Genomic DNA, 20,282 nt, shown 5'->3' with positions numbered 1-20,282 from the left:
GATTATATGAGGACTCTAGTAGTCTCTTAGCTCCTCCACTCACGAAGTACAGCTAACCTTCAAAAGCTATATATAGCAACATTTAAGCATTCAAGATTCTGTATAACAATAAACTGCAAATATATATTTTAATATTTTGGAATTTGAATTATTTTACTTAATTAATGCTTGTTAACACATTTGTGAAAGTATAATTAGGGGATGAGCCTCATAAAGGCATACCTCAAGTACCGGAAAATCAGAATAGCTTGTAATAGCTCATAAAATTATAAATATACATCAAAACTGCAAGAAATGCCTTCAAGCACATTTTACAAACTGTAATTATAAATAAAAGAAAATTGAAAGAAAATTTACCTGATTAGTGGCACCTTTGTTTGGAGTTCTGCAGATTATCTCAGGAGCAGTTTTTGCTGATGTTATTGCACATTTGGTGAGAAGAGAATTAGAAAGTCTGGCTGAAATTGCTAGATCAGACAGGTCTGCTTTTATCAGAAGCTATTTCTATTTAGAAATCTTTAATTACTTTACGTCATGAATTACGTAAAAGGTAGATATTTAGTTTATTAATGGACCTCTGTGTAGGTATTTTTAAAACAGTGATGATAAATTAAGTATGTAAATCCTTAGCCAGCTGGTGCCCACAGTTTCTACCCATGCATGCAACTGATACAGTGACCAAGGTCAGCCGTGCTGTACGATCAAGGTCTGGAATTGCTATCAGATCATAGTCTGCACTGTTTGCTTAAAATTCAGAGACCAACGTCAACCATCTGAAAGTGATTTCTGACCAATAGTCTGCACTGTTTGCTATTCAGTCAGTGCATAATTATGAAATTTCCCCTAGAACTGATAAATGGTTTTGTCCAGATTGAAAGATGGACAAGTCCATTTAAGTACTTTAGTGTGATAAGGGTTACTCTAATTTGCTTGTTTGATAATTACTATTACTAATATGACTGTTCTCACAGATGTATTTCTGTTTTAAGAAAAGGCACTTTAAAGTTTTTAAAATATTTTTATTGGCTTATGTTTCATCATATTTATGAACTCATTTCTTAATTATTCACTTGTATGAACTTTGCCATGAGTCAACCTGATTCTAGTGTTTTGAACGTACTTTAAGGTCTATTATAACGATTTAATTTACATAATCCGAAAGTAATTTTGTAATATTTCAAGTTTTATAACATATTAGAGGGCTATGAAGTACAGAAAATATGTTTTTAAAGGTGAATTAGTTCACAGAATGGCTATATAATACAACTGCATAGGTAATTTCGATACATTTTAAAGGCAGTCATAAATGTTAACAATTTTAAGCTGTATTATACTTTATGATATATTCCAGCTGCAAGTGTAGGAATCAAATAAATGCTAAAATACATGCATTGGAGCCGTGTCATGACAAAACCAACATAGTGCGTTTGCGACCAGCATGGATCCAGACCAGCCTGCGCATCCGCGCAGTCTGATCAGGATCCATGCTGTTCGCTATCAGTTTCTCTACTTGTAATATAGGGTTTGTAAGCGAACAGCATGGATCCTGATCAGACTGCGCAGATGGTATTTAAATTTAGCTGCTAGCATACCAGATTTATGTCAGATTGTATCAAGCTGTAATTTAAAAAAATGGTTTTAAGAAGTAAATAATTATGTTGTCATTAATAAACAAATTATTTGATTTATGATCAGTAGACTTATTTTACTATGACTTATCAAATTATGTAAAAATTCCTATTACTCTCTTTGTAACTACTGGTATTTGGTCAGTGTTTCAGTAATAGAAATAGTGATTTCTGCCATTATCAGATAACCGGATACCATGAACAGACCACTTGAAAAATTATGACCAAAAATGTGTTAAATTTGGCATTAAAACCACACAATCTTTGTGATGAAAATTATGGCAAGCCAACTTGGCCACATGGGTTCTCCCACTTCCAAATAAAAAAATCTGGAAAACATGGCCATAATTATAGCGAGCTCGAAGAGCTGGCCCGAAGTACCTGCTACATAGTGATGGTTTTATTAATAGTAATGTTACTAACACATCGCAACTTTTCGAATTGCAAGATAACAATAAAAGCCGAGGTATTCTGATTGAAAACGGATGCGTTGTCTGGTGTTCTGCGCAATTATATAGGAACCATAACAGGACAGACAAGCAGAATCAGTGTATAAAATACCTAATGACAGTTTTAAAGCAAAATGTAAAATAAAAATGAGCGATTATTTTGTACAATTTCACGGTAACAGTAAATTGAGCTCGCTAATTTTGAGGCTTTGCCTTTTTCATATTATGACTTGAATTTCAGTCTTTTACTGATAATAATTTTGATATACACATGTACTTACTACTGTTCATACATGTATATATAGCATTCCATAGGTATAAATGGTAATTAAATAATTATTCCAGTACTGCAACTTAATGTAAATTTAATAAAGATAAATGGCATATTCGCAATTGTTAATATTAATACATGGAATTGATGCCAAAAGCTTGTACATGTAGCTCCTTCTTTATGTCATATTAGTTACAATTGTATTGCAATAGGCCTTCAGTTAATTATTTATAGATGTATATATTATTCTACAAAAGATTCTCAATATCCAAGGTGAGGGTCAAACAGATTTCTTCCCTTTTCAAAAATGTTATGAAAATTGCGTCAATTTTTCATCTCATTTACGAACTTGTATGAAAAACCTAGTGCATGTACATGATATGCACAGTGGGGCGGAAAGAAACCTTTTTCTTTTTTTTCTCCATTTATTGTTAATACTAATGCCCCTCATTTAAAAGTAATTTAGAATTGCGACAGAAATTTAAAGTTATTTTCATCAGCGTTTATTATACACTCTCTTATTTAGGGTAAGTGAATCGTGAAAGACAAAAATGAATTTAAAAAAAAGATAATTACTTCTGTTACAGTGCAATTTAGAAAAAAAAAGCTTTTTCACTGATTCTTAAAGCAGTTAATGCATTTTTCTTGCTCCATTAAGACGAAAAATATGAATGACTTCCAAGGCATGATTTATGTCACTGAGATCTGGGGTTACAAACAGGTTATTTATAAAGCCATCGCAAAATTAGCAGTATATGACCTTCTAATTGAAAAGACTTACATAAAGATTTTTTTACAAAGTTGTACAATAAGTGACTTGTTGCAGAGAAAAGAAAAATGTTTAAAATTTTATCTAGTCGATAAATTGTACATTATTATACAACATTTACATTTTTTCAAGAAAGAAAGACTGGGTTGGAAAACAAGTAAAGAGTACTTATATCATTAATTTTCTTTTTTGAATGATCCTAATTTTATTTGGGAGGTAGAACCATGTACTGTGTCGCCTATAACACACTTTAAAGAGATTAAAGAATGTTAAAATGAATGTTTTTTTAGAGATTATTTGTGAATACATGATGTATGAATTTGAAGAATATTCCAAAAGAAAAGGTCCAATAAGGTGTTTTATTCTTGTTGGTGAAATGATTTGTTGATACTAGTAAATTAAAGTTGCCATCTTGATTGATATCCCAAAAGCTTAAACACTGAATGCTATTAAAGAAGTTATGCCCATATGGATTCATTGAAGTGGTAACAACCATAGGTATTTGAACACAATACACCAGTAATGCTTCCTTTGATTCAGTAAGTTTGTTCTAACTTTCTTTAAATATTCTTTAGTTTCTATTGATAAACCAATGACTAATGGTTTGGATCACTCTCCAGTTTCAACACTACAAGTTTTGATTTGTGCCAGGTGCTTTGAATTCTTTTAAAAGTGAGAAAGTTTGCAGGTATGTCATGAAAGGTCTGTGGTTATTCTCCAGTGCAATTGCAATTTCACTTCTCATGTCAAAACTAATTTCTTGAGGGAAAGCTGAAATTTTCATTCTGGATATATTTTTTTAAAGCAGCATGCCTCCAGATTCATGCAAATTTTTCATGAAACTTTTAAAAATGTATTTGAAAGTAAAATATTGTGAAGTGAGCAAAGACAGTAATTTACATATTGCAAAGGGTGCTTACAAGCCATGTAAATTACCAAAAGGAGTTCAAAATATGCCAAAAAAGCTCTTATGCTATGTATACATGCAAAAGCCGAAGGCTTTATGAAAATAATAGCTCTTTTAACTGCATTAGTAACAAAGTAGAAATATGCTGATAAATACTGAAAAATTAGTCATTAATCGCACATATCATGTGAATTATTACTTGAATCTCATCTTTTTACATTCCTTAAATTCTTAGTACATTTTTCTCATGTTTGATTTTCTTTAACTATTTTAGCTTATCTGGAAGCATGCAGCTTTAAAAATTTATAATTGCTATGGTTGCATTTAGACATAAGGATCAAAATAAATGAAAACTGTATAAAATAACTATAGAATTTATTTAATCTTTGCATGATCTTAGATTGTGATAACAATCAGTTTAAGCAAAAGAAAGAAAAATTTGGGATAACATTGCTAATGTTTAGCATGATAGGGAGAGCTACTATAATTTTACTCACCCCTGAGTGTTGACATCAAACTTTGGTTAAGTCTTTGTGTGCAAGTTGGTATCTCCAAAACTGAAAGGAATTGGTTCAATCATTAAAACTTCACACACTTGTTCTCTGTGACTATCTTACATGATGGGCACAGGTCCCATAACTCTGAGTTACCTTTTTACAGAGTTATGCCACTTCGAGCATACTTTCTTAGGGACAGCGCTTGTTCAGTTACCTGTCTATATGTATCTATAACATACACCTGTCCATTTCCCTCCTGAGGCAATCCTTTGTGACCCTAATTGTCTGAGTAAGTTCATCATTAGTAACAAATACATTATTTTCTGAATGCAGGCACAGTATGTATGATTGTTAAAAGTACAAGTTTATCAGTGCAACACTAATAATGTTTGGTTATTTTTTGTTGTTGAAAAACCTGAAATGAGAATGTAATTAAGATTTTTTTCTGGTAGAAAACATTTTAATTATTTACCCCGCAAATGACCTGGCTGACCCTGTTGTAGTAGTCTTGTTATAATGTTTTGTACTTGTGACCAGGTTTTATGAGGGGAAAAAAACAAGCATTGTTTACAAAATGTCAAACTTGTCAGCTCCATAATGTCTGACCCACCTACATGTCATAATTTAACAAGGTCAAAGGTAATTATGAAATTTTGTTGTTGATTATTAAAATGAGTATAATGAAGAATTATAGCCAGATATGTGATCATGAATGGTAGATTGTACAATTAATGGTAGGTTGTGACCTGACAAGTGTTTACCTTTTGGTTCATTTTTGGTCTTTGGGTCCTATTTCCCTTTGTGTTCTTTGGTACCATTTATACCTGTACCATTAAATTGTTTGTTATTTTTTCATCAAAAATTTTAATTTGAGCTGGCAATTCTGAATTAATAAGTAAATACAGGATAAGTTTAGGGTGTGCCAACAATTATGAACAATTTTGCAATATAAAAAGGCATAATTATAGTTTATAAGTGCTTGATATCAGTAATTTACAGACATTTTTGTATATCTTATCTACCATTGCATGCAATGTATGAATTACGGTCTGAAAAGACCTATGTATTTATAGCTTGTTAAATTAATTGGAAATTAAAGGCTTATTCGTATGATTATAATATGACGTTCATATGATAATTATGTTTTATAAATCCTCCATTTTGAACAAAGTTACAATAAGTTCCCTATAGCCTGCTCTCACAATTTTATAGCAATTATATCTTTTTGAAAATGTGTGCTGGCTTTTGTATGTAAGATTATCTTTAATTGAATGATAATTAATAAGTAATGTGTTTTTTTAAGGTTGTGAAATTTTTTATGCATTGCTTTGAAAAAGATGAAAAAAACCAACTAATTTATGATTGTCTGTCTAAGATAGTTTGTCTACAATAGTTTTTATGTAAGTTAAGGACCCAGACAGTAATGAAAAAAAAAATTATGTCTCCGACCAGGAATGCAGGTAAACTGTTATTCATTATCTTAGTGCAGTAAGGAGTTAAGTCCTAAATATAATAGGAGTTAAACAGTTATTGAACTAAGATGTCATATTGTTTGATACAGTGAATTTTTATTATGCCCCCAATTCAAAGAAGAGGGGGTATATTGCTTTGCATTTGTCTGTCAGTCGGTCCGTAGACTAAACGGTTTCCGATCAATAACTAAAGAACCCTTAGGTCTAGGAACTTCAAACATGGTATGAGGATTGGTCATGACCAGTAGATGACCATTATTGATTTTGGGGTCAAGGGGTCAAGGTCACATTGACCTTGTAGGTAAAAACAGTTTTCGCTCAATAACTAAAGAAGGCTTAGGCCTAGGAACTTCAAACTTGATATGATATTGTTCATGACTAGTAGATTACCCCTATTGATTTTGGGGTCAAGGTGTCAAAGGTCAAGGTCATATTGACCTTGTAGGTAAAAACGGTTTCCCATCAATAACTTAAGAGCGCTTAGGCCTAGGAACTTCAAACTTGGTATGATGATTAGTCATGACCAGCAGATGACCCCTATTGATTTTGGGGTCCAAGGTCAAGGTCACATTGACCTTGTAGGTAAAAACGTTTTCTGATCAATAACTAAAGAACGTTTAGGCCTTAGGGAACTTCAAACTTGGTATGATGATTGCTCATGACTAGTAGATGATCCCTATTGATTTTGGTGTCAAGGGGTCAAAGGTCAAAGTCATATTTATATTGTTGGTAAAAAACAGTTGATGATCATTAACTTGACAACCCATGAGCTGTTGGCCCCCAAATTTCGTAGGTGCATTTGACTTAACAATTAGATGACCCTTACTGATTGTCAGACGTTAGTCTGAGTGGGTCCACTAACTAAGGTGACTTTGTCTTATTAACAAAGGAACTTGCTAGACAGAGTAATAAACGTCTTCCTTGTGCTTCTGTACTTGCTGCGCTTCTAGACTTGCTGCAGGTTTGGACTTGCTGCACTCCTGAACTTGCTACGCTTTTGAACTTGCTGCACTTTGCTGCGCTTCTAGACTTGCTGCACGTTTGGACTTGCTGCACTCCTGGACTTGCTACGCTTTTGGACTTGCTGCGCTTCCTGGACTTGCTGCGCTTCCTGGACTTGCTGTGCTTCCTGGACTTGCTGCGCTTCCTGGACTTGCTGCGCTTCTTAGACTTGCTGCGCTTCCTAGACTTGCTACGCTTCCTGGAATTGCTGCGCTTCCTGGACTTGCTGCGCTTCGTAGACTTTGCTGCGCTTCTTAGACTTGCTGCGCTTCCTGGACTTGCTGCGCTTCTTAGACTTGCTGCGCTTCCTGGCCTTGCTGTGCTTCTTAGACTTGCTGCGCTTCCTGGACTTGCTTCACCACTTCTGCAGAAAACTCTAAGACAATACTGAGAGGTCCTTATTCGGGAACTAAGTTTTTTTTTTATTTTTCTGATCTTCTATTAATGAACATCCAGGTTTCTTTATTTGTCTCAATATATTTAGCAACGGCACGAACCTGATAGAAAACAATTGACGTGACGTCACAATATAATCAACGTCGCAGTAAAATAAAACAAAAGTGTGTTTCTTTTGACGCACTAAAATACTTATAACTTGAGTTTAAAAATACCTATCAACATGAAATAAAGTGCAAATTAAAATTCAGCTAAATATCTAAAAACTGATTTAAAAATGAATTGAATCAGATTCGTGCTGCTGAAACAAGCATTAAATAAAACGATAAAAATACTAAAAAAAAATACAATCTTGACAATAGCCCCTCTTTTCAAGTGAATATATATATTCACATAAATAAGTCAAGATTAATTCAAGCACTCAGGTTCTTAGGTGATCCTCGGTAACTTCTTCTGACATTTTCTTTTCCTCTTTATGACGAGAAGTCTCTCTGCTTAAACCATGACAGTCTCTTGCCAAATGACCTGCCTTGTTGCAGATGAAGCATGTCTTCTTTCCTCTATCAAAATCATTCTTTCTTGCACGTGGTGTTATAATTTTACTTTGTAAAATATCATCTATCTCCCTTGGAGCACTGCTCGAGCCTTGTTTCGAAGCTTCAAATCTTCCATCATGTGCCTCGACATACTGCTCTGCCATTTGGCATAGATCTGTCATCGTCTTTGGCGCCCTCTCCTTCAAAAACATGGCCAGGTCTAATGAGCTGCTTTGGATAAACTGCTCTCTTATCATCACCTCGCACAGTGATTTATAAGACTGTTCCCCCTGTGCCATGTCAGTCCACCTCGAGAAGTATCGCCTTAATCTGGAAATATATTGATGCACTGACTCTCCTGCCTCTGGCTTGCTCTCTCGAAATTTTACTCTAAATCCTTCTTCGGTCAGCTGGTACCTCTTAAGCACCGCTGTTTTCAGCATTGTGTAATCACACGCTTCCTCAGGGGACATGCTTGTATAAACCTCAAGTCCCCTCCCTGTCAGAAGGGAACTCAGACTCATTGCCCACGTCTCCTCTTCCCATCCTTGGCTTAATGCATACCTCTCAAATCTTTCAATATATGCATCCATATCGTCATGAACTTCGTCAAATCTCGGAAGTTTAGGATGAGTCGTTCTACCAGGCCCTTCTACTGACGGTCTGGTTAATCTTATTCTTTCTCCCTCTAACTCCTTTTCTTTCAACTGCAACTCGTGTTGCATTTCATGTAACCTTCTCTCTTCTTCTCTCCTAAGTTTCCTTTCCTCTCTGTCAAGGAACTCTGCTTCTTTTTCTTTAATGAATGCCGCTAGGCTTTCCCCTTTTAAACCTAGTCTCTCCCCCAACCTAATCCACTCGTCATAGTTCATGTTACCTTTTTACGTTAACCTTTTTATAGTAGATCCCGGACGAGCCCCCAATTTGTCAGACGTTAGTCTGAGTGGGTCCACTAACTAAGGTGACTTTGTCTTATTAACAAAGGAACTTGCTAGACAGAGTAATAAACGTCTTCCTTGTGCTTCTGTACTTGCTGCGCTTCTAGACTTGCTGCAGGTTTGGACTTGCTGCACTCCTGAACTTGCTACGCTTTTGGACTTGCTGCACTTTGCTGCGCTTCTAGACTTGCTGCACGTTTGGACTTGCTGCACTCCTGGACTTGCTACGCTTTTGGACTTGCTGCGCTTCCTGGACTTGCTGCGCTTCCTGGACTTGCTGTGCTTCCTGGACTTGCTGCGCTTCCTGGACTTGCTGCGCTTCTTAGACTTGCTGCGCTTCCTAGACTTGCTACGCTTCCTGGAATTGCTGCGCTTCCTGGACTTGCTGCGCTTCATAGACTTGCTGCGCTTCTTAGACTTGCTGCGCTTCCTGGACTTGCTGCGCTTCTTAGACTTGCTGCGCTTCCTGGCCTTGCTGTGCTTCTTAGACTTGCTGCGCTTCCTGGACTTGCTTCACCACTTCTGCAGAAAACTCTAAGACAATACTGAGAGGTCCTTATTCGGGAACTAAGTTTTTTTTTATTTTTCTGATCTTCTATTAATGAACATCCAGGTTTCTTTATTTGTCTCAATATATTTAGCAACGGCACGAACCTGATAGAAAACAATTGACGTGACGTCACAATATAATCAACGTCGCAGTAAAATAAAACAAAAGTGTGTTTCTTTTGACGCACTAAAATACTTATAACTTGAGTTTAAAAATACCTATCAACATGAAATAAAGTGCAAATTAAAATTCAGCTAAATATCTAAAAACTGATTTAAAAATGAATTGAATCAGATTCGTGCTGCTGAAACAAGCATTAAATAAAACGATAAAAATACTAAAAAAAAATACAATCTTGACACTGATTTTGGGGTCAAGGAGTCAAAGGTCAAGGTCATTATAAGCTGATGGCCCTCAAACTTTGTGGGTGCATTGGTCTTGGCCAGTAGATGACCCCTATTGATTTTGGGGTCAAGGGGTCAGTGTCATATTGACCTTGTACTTAAAGACGGTTTCTGACCAATAACTAAACAACTCAAGTTGTCTTGGTTGATATTTTTATATTAAACTAAAAATTCTTTTCATATACACATTTGAAGGTCTTATGTAATATAACAACTTGGCTGTCATTAATGAGGCCTTAGTAACATGATTCATAAAATTTATGCACATATTATTTGGTAAGATTAGTAATAACTTAAATTGCTGCACACAACCTATGGGGTCACAATAATTATTACCTTGTCACTAGTCATGACCAGTAGATAACCCTTATTGATTTTTTTGTTCACTTGGTCAAAAGTCATGCATAATAACCTGATCACATGACTAATTGGCAGCCAATAGGGGGCAGACATGTTTTACAAACATATCTTGTTACTTTTGAAAATGCATCAATTTTAGCCCTAAAACTGGAAAGACATCAGTTTTGTTTCCACTGCTGATTTAAAGCAGTGAATGATCTGATATTAATGTTGTATACAAGTTGTCGAGTAAATCAGAAATGTTGCATAAGTCTCGAAAAATGTTATTCCAGCCCCTCTATGTCAAAAAAATCCTCTGTGGAGTCCCTTTAAGTTTTGAAAATGAAATTGTTCATTATAAGACAGAGATGTCATTTTATTGCACAAAAAGTAGGAAAAGCTGTGAGAAAAGTGTTATTCAGAAAATGTTATCTAGATTATCTATATTCATATCAGGATAAAAATCTCATTCTAGACTGTAACATAAAGCTGCGAATTGTTTTATATACATGGTTTTTTATGCTTTTTATGGAGAACATATTGGTTATGATAATTTTGAAAGACAGAAGTGTGATTGTTTTGTTGTTGTATTATTATGCAAAATTAAAATTGCTTAGTACATAAACTCATTTGAAATTCTGTGGATAACAAAAATCTATTGATATATATTTTGAATATTTTGTAAGAAAAACATGGTTTTATTACTGTTAAAAGAGATAGATAATTGCAAGCGGCAATGATATTGCCTTTACTCCTTTAGATGCTTTCTTATTAACAGAGAAGATAAACTGTAAATAGAAAATATGAGTCAAATGTGCATATTGTGACATGAAAAGGACAGATTTTATAAACCAACATTTTCCCTGTCATATGTTATAAAGTATTGAATAATTATTTTAATATGCACTGCATACACATCCCACAATACATCATAAGTTTATATGAAACTATTTAGTGATGTCAGTCAACAAATATTTTTTGAATTATTTATTAAAATTTTACAAATTAGATTCAATGGCTGAGCGGGTAAATTTAGCAAGTCGATGTAAAATGTAACATTTTTATCTTCTTATCATTATTTATGATCACCGTGTTTTGAAACATGGAGTAAAATAAATTTAGATACAATCTAACATATTAAAGTAAATTAAAATACTTTATTTGTCACTATCTCTTCTTATCGCCAAAAAAATCTTCACTGCTGCGTATCAAAATTGCATGTTACATCAGAGAGCATGGATTTAGACGGGGGGGGGGGGATCGGGGGATCGTACAATAATAGAGTCTGTAAACAAGAGAATTGTGATGTTAGAATTTGAAACCTGTAATTTCCGTTGTATAGCATGAAAACCCATCACAAGCATTCTTAATGTTAAATTGACCAATTAAAGTTGATTTGTATCACACGAGTTGTTGTCTTTTTCTCTTTATTTTTTACAAGCTTGTTGAGCTAAGTTGTGGTTTAAGGAGAGTTGAAAGGCACAATTTGCTCTTTATATCCTATCAAACTGAAGAAAAATTACCATAAAAATTTTCTTGCTGTGAAGATTAAAAAAAAGTCTTTAAAGCATTTGAAATTGTTTATCTTTTTGTTTTCATTTTATGTGATTCCTAAAAGGAGATTTAACACTTAAAAGTGTTTATGTTATTTAGTCCCACAAACTAATTTAATGTTATAAGCTGATGGGACATATATGTGGCTATTTTAGCATGATTCTGATCATCCTGTGTCAATACTGTTTAATTTCTGGGATAATTTTAAGCATAATGTTGTCAATTTAGATACATTGCTATTGATCTTAACAGATGCAAGCAAGTAACAGTTTCTGCCAATAAAAGACATTTTGGGGGCATCCGTGGCCGAGTGGTTAAGGTTGTTGATATCAAACCACTTGCCCTTCACCGCTGTGGGTTTGAAATCCTACATGGACTTTGGACTCTTTCATGTGAGGATTCAGCTAGCTGACAGAAAATCCTTTCCTCCACCACCAAAGATCATTGTTCGAAATTTTAATTTACTATTATATAGAACATCCGTAAAAAGAATCATTCGAATGAGTTCTTTGTCATTCTATTTGGAGTCGCAAGGATTCAAACTTGTGACCCCTAGATGTGTGTTAGTACTGGACCTTTACTTCTGCTGTCTTAAAAGATGCCCATTGATCTTGCATTAATTATAACAACTCTACACCATCTCACTGAAATATGCTGATTATTCTAACACTCACGTGATTTTGTCACTATAGACAAAGAAGGAAAGAAACTGGTGTTAAACTGCCAATAAACACCGGTTAGGGACTACTTGTAAATGCGCTGTTATGTTTTCACCCTCGATTGTATAGTTTACAAAGCATTTTAAAGCAACAATAAAAAGCATTTTTATTTATATTTTCAGTTCGTATAATGTTTTCTTTTCATACAATACCGAAATAATATCTCACATACACTAACGCCACATATAAGATCCATATCAGTTAATAAAATATTTTGACAAAACGGCGCCAATCGTAAGCAGCGTCGTGACGTCATCCTAAGTAAACAACTTATTCATAAACAAGCTGACGTTATTTCATGCAGACAAGAATGATAAATGGGGTACTGATGTAAAAACAATACGACGTAAGTTTTTAGTGTTGAAAACTTGATAAAATAACGTTTTTTTCTTATTATTCCTTTTGTTTAATAATTTCTATACCTTCGCAACAGTAGGGTGCGAAAATCGAACAGCGTTATATACGAAAATCGGCACCGGAAGTTATTTCCGCTTGAAAAATAACATTAGTGATTTTCCTTATTTCATCGTGTTAGAATCGAAATAACATCGGCCTGAGAGGTGTATATCGGCTATTTAACACCGGTTTTGTCGTTTTGATGCGACAAAATTAACCACTCAGGCCTACGGCCTTCGTGGTCAATTCTTACGCATCAAAACTCCAAACCGGTGTTAAATAGCCGATATACACCTCTCAGACCGATGTTATTTCTTAAATAAAAAAATCTATATTAAGGCTAAAATATTTTCTTTTGAAACCTGACCGAATGCATGCCTTAATTTAGAACTTTGTAAATTTTTTAAAGAGATTGTGTTTGTGTATATTTAGTGAATTTTCATTTAATACTGGTAAGCATTTTTTCTCTCCATAGAACATCAGTGGTAATAGTTTACGTAATATGTTTCTTTAAAAGATATCTATATCACAAACCTCTACTCTAGCAATTTCTTTTATAATCCTTTTTTTTCTTTTCATTTATTTTTTAAAAAGCCTTAAAAGCATATTATTTAAGTGTGATGCAAGATTGTTGTAAGTCATTAAAACTATAAAAATGAGATACAATTTTTTGGCGGGGATACCCTCGTTTTTTATCAGGATAACAATCTTGATGGAATGAAAGAAGAGACAGAGCATGCGGGTCGGTAATCTTAAATTACCTAATACGGTAACAGTGTGTGTTATAATTACCTATGTTGTAGAATAGATTCATTTATCCTTGTGAATTTTTCATTCTCATAAATTACCATCAAATAGTTTATAATTTTATTATTGTATTTGTGAAATAGGTAACTCCCAGATGTTTACCTGTGTTATTAAATGCAATTAGCAGTTTTTCATATAAAGAAATATTATAAATTGTACTCCCTTTTTTGTGGGAATAATATGTATTACAGATACGTGATAAAAGAATAATCCTTTTAAGGTATAATTTATAGTTTCATTTTATATCAAAGATATGTATGAAAATTGTGAAATACAATTTTCATATTTTTAGGTCATTAGAACCAAAGATATAGGATGATTTGTGAGAATAAAGGGGAGATTATACTCAGGCATTCAAGGTCAGATGCTGTGTATTAAATGATTTTGTTCTCTAAATGAGCCGTGTCATGACAAAACCAACATAATGGGTTTGCGACCAGCATGGATCCAGACCAGCATGCGCATGCGCACAGTCTGATCAGGATCTATGCTGTTTGCTATCAGTTTCTTTACTTGTAATAGGGTTGGTAAGCGAACAGCATGGATCCTGATCAGACTGCGCGGATGTGCAGGCTGGTCTGGATCCATGCTGGTCGCAAACCCATTATGTTGGTTGGCTCATTTCTGTTTAGCCATCTTGTAATCACTCTCAAACAGGTAATCACAAATAAACATCTACAGGACTGATTCTTTTGAAGCTTTCTACAAAACATATTAGATACATGTACTTGATTATCATCCAATGAATGCAGCACATGAAGGTCTCAGAAGCTTCATGTAGAAGATGACAAAATGACCTCTTAAAATATCTTTCGGTTATGTAAATCATAGTATTTTTGGTCAAATTGAAAAATTAGCAAAACCAAGCAATTATGGGCCCACTATTTTGTCTGAGCACCCATTACTGAACCATGGGATTGTTCAGTTAATGTAACCTTTGGCCATAAATTATTGAAAGACCATTAGCATTTAATAGAGAAGTTTCATCAAAAAGATGACAACCATACGTTACAAATAAAGTCGAATATGTAAAAGGTAAATGTAAATGTGCAGAACAAGCAAAGGCCAGAAGTCTTCATGTTTTGCAATGAGCTGTTCAGCAAACCAGTATTATGACATCTTGTAAATACATATGTATGTCTATTTTCAGGTCCAACAAAAACCATAGACAATCGTGTAAAAGTACGAGTTAGACGCATTAACAAGGATGGTAAGAATCCTTTAGCTGGAGACTTACAGACTAAACAAACATCTGATTTGGAGAAAAGTGTACAGAAAGAACTAGAAAAGGCAGGTCTTGGAAACGGAGGTAGGTTATTCAAAATTTCATACAGTACGAAACAGTTTGTATACTTTGATAATCGTCTTGAAAAAATGTATGGTAGAAAAATAATTAAATGCATTGTACATGTATATGTAATGGAAGTAATTTAAAACAAATCATGAAATAATCTGTCTAGTGACTTTGCTCATTCATTAAATGTCTTATTTTAGTGTGGACTTCTTGTGCTCCCTGTAAAAGTTCACAGGCTCTATACTGGAGGCAAAGGCTAATTACCTTGGATTCCAGCAGATTGAAATTAAATTATTACAGCTTTAATATGACAGAACCATCATCACACTATATATGTTCTATATATGTTTCCATTTCACCTTGTATTATTTTCAGATAACATTCAGGTGAAGATAATTACTACAGGATATGTTGATGGGGATGATGACACCTTGCATATTTTATCAGATGAGGAGTCCGAAACTTTCAAGAATATGATAGTTGACATGATTGTAAGTTGATACATTACTCTATGATAGTACACTATTCAGTGATAGTGTATCACTCAATAGTAATAAATACTAGTAGATTATTCAGTGAAAGTGCATTATTTGATTATAGTGCATAACTCAATGATAGAACATTATTCAATGATAGAACATTATTCAGTGATAGTGCATTACTCAATGATAGATAATTTAGTCAATGATCGCGAATTACTCAATGATTACTCAATGATTTCTTAGTAGCCTTAGATATAATGTTTAATTTTTTGGTTAGGAACTTCAGTGTTAGTGTCATGATCTTTCATGATTTTTTTTAGCTCACCTGACCACAAAGTCGTCAAGGTGAGGTATAGTGATGGGGCTATGTACGGCGGGATTGCTGTGCATTGTCAACATTTGGGTTGTTAACACTCTAGCAGTCACAGTTTTGGTTGGATCATTATCAACATTGTCAGAATGTTAGTCTTAATGAATTACAGGTCAAGTTCGAATATGGGTCATGTCGTTTACAATTTGCACAATATAAATAGTTTTGATGGGATAGTTATGACCATCACTTTACTACTAGCTTTCCTTTCTTGTATTAACTAGAATTATTTGATAATATAGATGATGATTTTTACAGGGAGGTCATTCTGAGGTTGATAAAGAGCAGGCCAGGCAGGATGAACAAGAAGAGAACTATAGTTTTGTCTGGGGGAAAAATTCACCAGCATATCCAAAAACTCCAGTCATATCAGATGGTACATCAAACAAAGAGGATACAATACATGCAGAGGAGAGTACTACAGACACGGAGGGTAATACTAACACAGAGGAACATCAGGATATAATTGTAGATATACAAGAAAAAGAGGAAGAGTCTATTGATGATGTGGAGAATTCATAGCAAACTTGTCGTAATCTCACTGATATTTTCTTGCAAATAAATGAACCAGATAATGTGATATTCTTTTTACTATTATGAAATTTTGATAATTCTATTCCTCTTTTTGAATGTCCAAATTATATATCAAGGGTTTGGTGCAAAACAGCTTTAGTTCATATAACATAATGAAGGAGTTATGTCCGTTTTGCACTGATCCATCAATATGTTTCTTTGACACTCTAAGTTCATATTTTATTTCATTATTTTACAAACATACATACTTTTTTCTAGGTGTTTACTTACTTAATCTGATTTTTTTTAGAAAAAAATAATGCCATAAATCTGTATCACTATTTCTGTAAAAATTATATTTTATATGAAATTTTTATTGCCTCCTTAATTGTTATGCTTGATTCGAAAAACAGTTAAAACACCTTGAAAAAAAAAAATATAATCTTTATTGTAATAAAATAGTTCAATTAAGACTGAAGGAAAGCCACAGAAATCCATCAATTTTGTTTAAGATCATTGCATCAATGTAATTTTAATTGATGGAAAGATTAGAATACAATATGGATTGATATCAGTACATTTTATTTGCAGGTTAATGGGTTATGAGTTGTTAATGTGTTCACGACCATGTGATAATTTTCCGTAAGTTATAGGGGCAAAAAAAATACATATTTGAAGATATTAACTTTTAAATGTTTTATTTTTTTGTTCAGATATTGGCTGTAGATATATAATGTTTAAACATGTAAATTACATTTTATGGATATTTTGTTATATTTCAGAAAATTATTATAAATTTTGAAGTTTAAAAACATCCTAATTATTGAATTATTCATCGTGACATGGCTGATGAAAATTTGTTGTACTCAAAATTGTGTTATTGTATATGGAGCTTAGATTTGAGTATTATACTTTTAAATTTAGTTTGAATGTAGATATTAGAAAAGAATTAAGCAAATAATATTGTTTAGATCATTTCCAAGATATTTTATCAGTTATATTTTGGAATTAACATATCAGGAATATAGTTGCAGTGGTCACCCCAGCATTATTTCAAAGCACAGATATAAATCTTTGACTGATAATTTCATGCATTGAATTAAAGTAGAGATAATACTTTCAATTTCAAAAGTATGCTAACACTAATACTGACTAAGCATTTCAAGCGTTAAGTAAAGCTTTCATAAAAAATTTCGAGCACTTATTTAGCTTATTTTAAAAATTCGAAGCACTACATTAAAAATTCCAAGCACTAGGTAAAGCTTCTTTTAAGAATTTCAAGCACTAGATTAAGCTTACTTTAGAGATTGGTTAAGCTTACATTAAAAATTTCAGCACTGATTAAAGCTGTAAAAGCTTATGAATGGAAGAAAGCTTTAGCCTAGTAGCTAAAGTGTCTGGCTCTCAAACCAGAAATGGAGGGTTTGAAACCCTATACAGGGCTTGCAACTATTTTTCTTATATGACACTAATACTTGCAAGTTCTTGGTTTATTTAGAATTTATTTTAGTTTGATTGTGTAGGAACCTTATAGCTTATAAACACTTTCTCGAATCTGTTCATGGAACCAACCAATACTGAGCAATGAGTGTAAAGTTTCTTGCTCATGGAAACAAGTGCTAAAGTGCATTTAAGAATTTCAAGCAGGGAATTAAGTTTCCACTATAAGAATTTGTTAATTCAGTCAGACAAGATTTAACTACCTAATAAATTGACAGAAGAACAAAAAAATTTCAACAACAGAAATACTCCATGCACAATAGAACTCTTAATAGTACAGAGCTAGAGCTAGGATTATTAATTGCAAGTAAAGGTAAAGATAATGTAATTATCCCCCGCCGATGGAATCGGGAGGGGGATATAGTTTTGGCGTTGTCCGTCCATCCGTCCGTCCGAATTTCGTTTCCGGAGTAGTTCTCTGCAACTACTGGCTGGAATTCAACGAAACTTTATGGGAATCATCAATATCAAGAGGAGATGCGCATATCATCGGCTTATTCCGGTCCAACCATTTAACTCAGAGTTATGGCCCTTGATTAGTTATGCAGTATGCATATAGAGTAAAAATCGTTTCCGGAGTAGTTCTCTGCAACTACGGGCTGGAATTCAACGAAACTTTATGTGAATCATCAATATCAAGAGGAGATGCGCATATCGTCGGCTTGTTCCGGTCAGACACTTTAACTCAGAGTTATGGCCCTTGATTAGTTATGTAGTATGCATATAGAGTAAAAATCGTTTCCGCACTACTTCTCTGCAACTACTGGCTGGAATTCAACGAAACTTTATGGGAATCATCAATACCAAGAGGAGATGCGCATATCATCGGCTTGTTCCGGTCAGACACTTTAACTCAGAGTTATGGCCCTTGATTAGTTATGCAGTATGCATATGGAGTAAAAATCGTTTCCGCGCTACTTCTCTGCAACTACTGGCTGGAATTCAACGAAACTTTATGGGAACCTTCAATACCAAGAGGAGATGCGCATATCGTCGGCTTGTTCCGGTCAGACACTTTAACTCAGAGTTATGGCCCTTGATTAGTTATGCAGTATCCATATAGAAAAATATTTGTTTCCTCGCTACTTCTCTGCTACTACTGGCTGGAATTCAATGAAACTTTATGGGAACCTTCAATACCAAGAGGAGATGCGCATATCGTCGGCTTGTTCCGGTCAGACACTTTAACTCAGAGTTATGGCCCTTGATTAGTTGTGCAGTATCCATATAGAAAAATATTTGTTTCCTCGCTACTTCTCTACTACTACTGGCTGGAATTCAATGAAACTTTATGGGATACTAAGAGGAGATGTGCATATAGTCGCCTTGTTCCAGTCAGATACATCTCATTGGGATTTCCAGATTTTACTTTTTAACACAAAGTTATGGCTCTGTTATTGCCCTGAATATTTATCAAGTTCAAAGAATATTACTGTTTATGCCATGATTAATATATAAATAAAGCCTTATGTCTTCAGTTGTTGTGTTAATAATAACCAGTACTCGGCGGGGGATATAAATTCAACGAATTTGCTTGTTATTCTGACTTTTTTGTTGTTGTATTTTTAATTCAGCTTGGTAAATTAAGTCTGCAAATAAATTGTTCAAGAACAAGCAAGGTTAAGATACCCAAATGCTTAGATTTTATTAGTACAAAGATACATTTGTAGTAGTTAGTGACCAAGAAATTTAACCTTTTTGAACTCAAGGTTACAAAATCAAGTCTGAATTTCTTTTGTTAAAATAAAATATTGTCATATAAATCAAAATCTATTTAAACAGTGCATAGTATATTATAAGACAGTTTCAGTGGCTTGCCTTCAAAAGACATATGAGCCGTGCCATGACAAAACCAACATAATGGGTTTGCGACCAGCATGGATCCAGACCAGCCTGCGCATCTGCTCAGTTTCCTACTTGTAATAGAGTTGGTAAGCGAACAACATGGATCCTGATCAGTTTGCATGGATGCGCAGGCTGGTCTGGATCCATGCTGGTCGCAAACCCATTATGTTGGTTTTGTCATGACGCGGCTCATATATATTTAGTGCTACCTGGAAATATTTATTTTTAGCTTTTATTTCATATTCTGGCAGCAATTGAATTTTACAAATTCAACCAGTGCAGACCATGATGTCTGATCATGGTCTGCCTTGAGCTTACTTAAAGTTATTTCCCTATAAATGATAAATGGACTTGTCCATACTGAAAGATGGACAAATCCATTTAAGATATTTAGTATGATAAGGGTTAAATAGGTTTAAAGTTTATAGCATAGATAAAGATTTTAGATAACGTAGATGTTTTTAGTGTCTTTTTGGTACATTTTTTGGATTAATTTTGTTTATGTTTTGTTGATGTTGTATGTAATTTTTACGCTTTCTATAAGATTTTCTAGTCAGATGAGTCAGCACTTGTGTATGTTAACTCAAGGTTGTTGAGTTTAAAAAGATAAGTTTATATTATTTCTATAATTCCTGCTTTCATTA

At 33.9% G+C, this 20,282-nt stretch overlaps 1 protein-coding gene across 1 annotated transcript in view; it reads left to right on the top strand.

Moving 5' to 3' along the window:
• Positions 1-20,282, top strand: part of LOC132725386 (protein OS-9-like) — a 66,378-nt gene extending 46,096 nt beyond the window's left edge. The window contains exons 14-16 of the mRNA XM_060710488.1: positions 14,785-14,943; positions 15,304-15,419; positions 16,039-20,282. Coding sequence (XP_060566471.1) covers positions 14,785-14,943; positions 15,304-15,419; positions 16,039-16,302 — 539 coding nt within the window. The 3' untranslated portion in view covers positions 16,303-20,282. The remainder of the gene's footprint in view (positions 1-14,784; positions 14,944-15,303; positions 15,420-16,038) is intronic.

Source organism: Ruditapes philippinarum, unplaced genomic scaffold (genome assembly GCF_026571515.1).
Source record: "Ruditapes philippinarum isolate M1 unplaced genomic scaffold, ASM2657151v2 ctg428_1_1_1_1, whole genome shotgun sequence".
In the NCBI taxonomy this organism is placed as follows: domain Eukaryota; kingdom Metazoa; phylum Mollusca; class Bivalvia; order Venerida; family Veneridae; genus Ruditapes; species Ruditapes philippinarum.
Note: the sequence above shows the minus strand (reverse complement) of the source record. Positions and strands in the feature narration are given on the sequence as shown.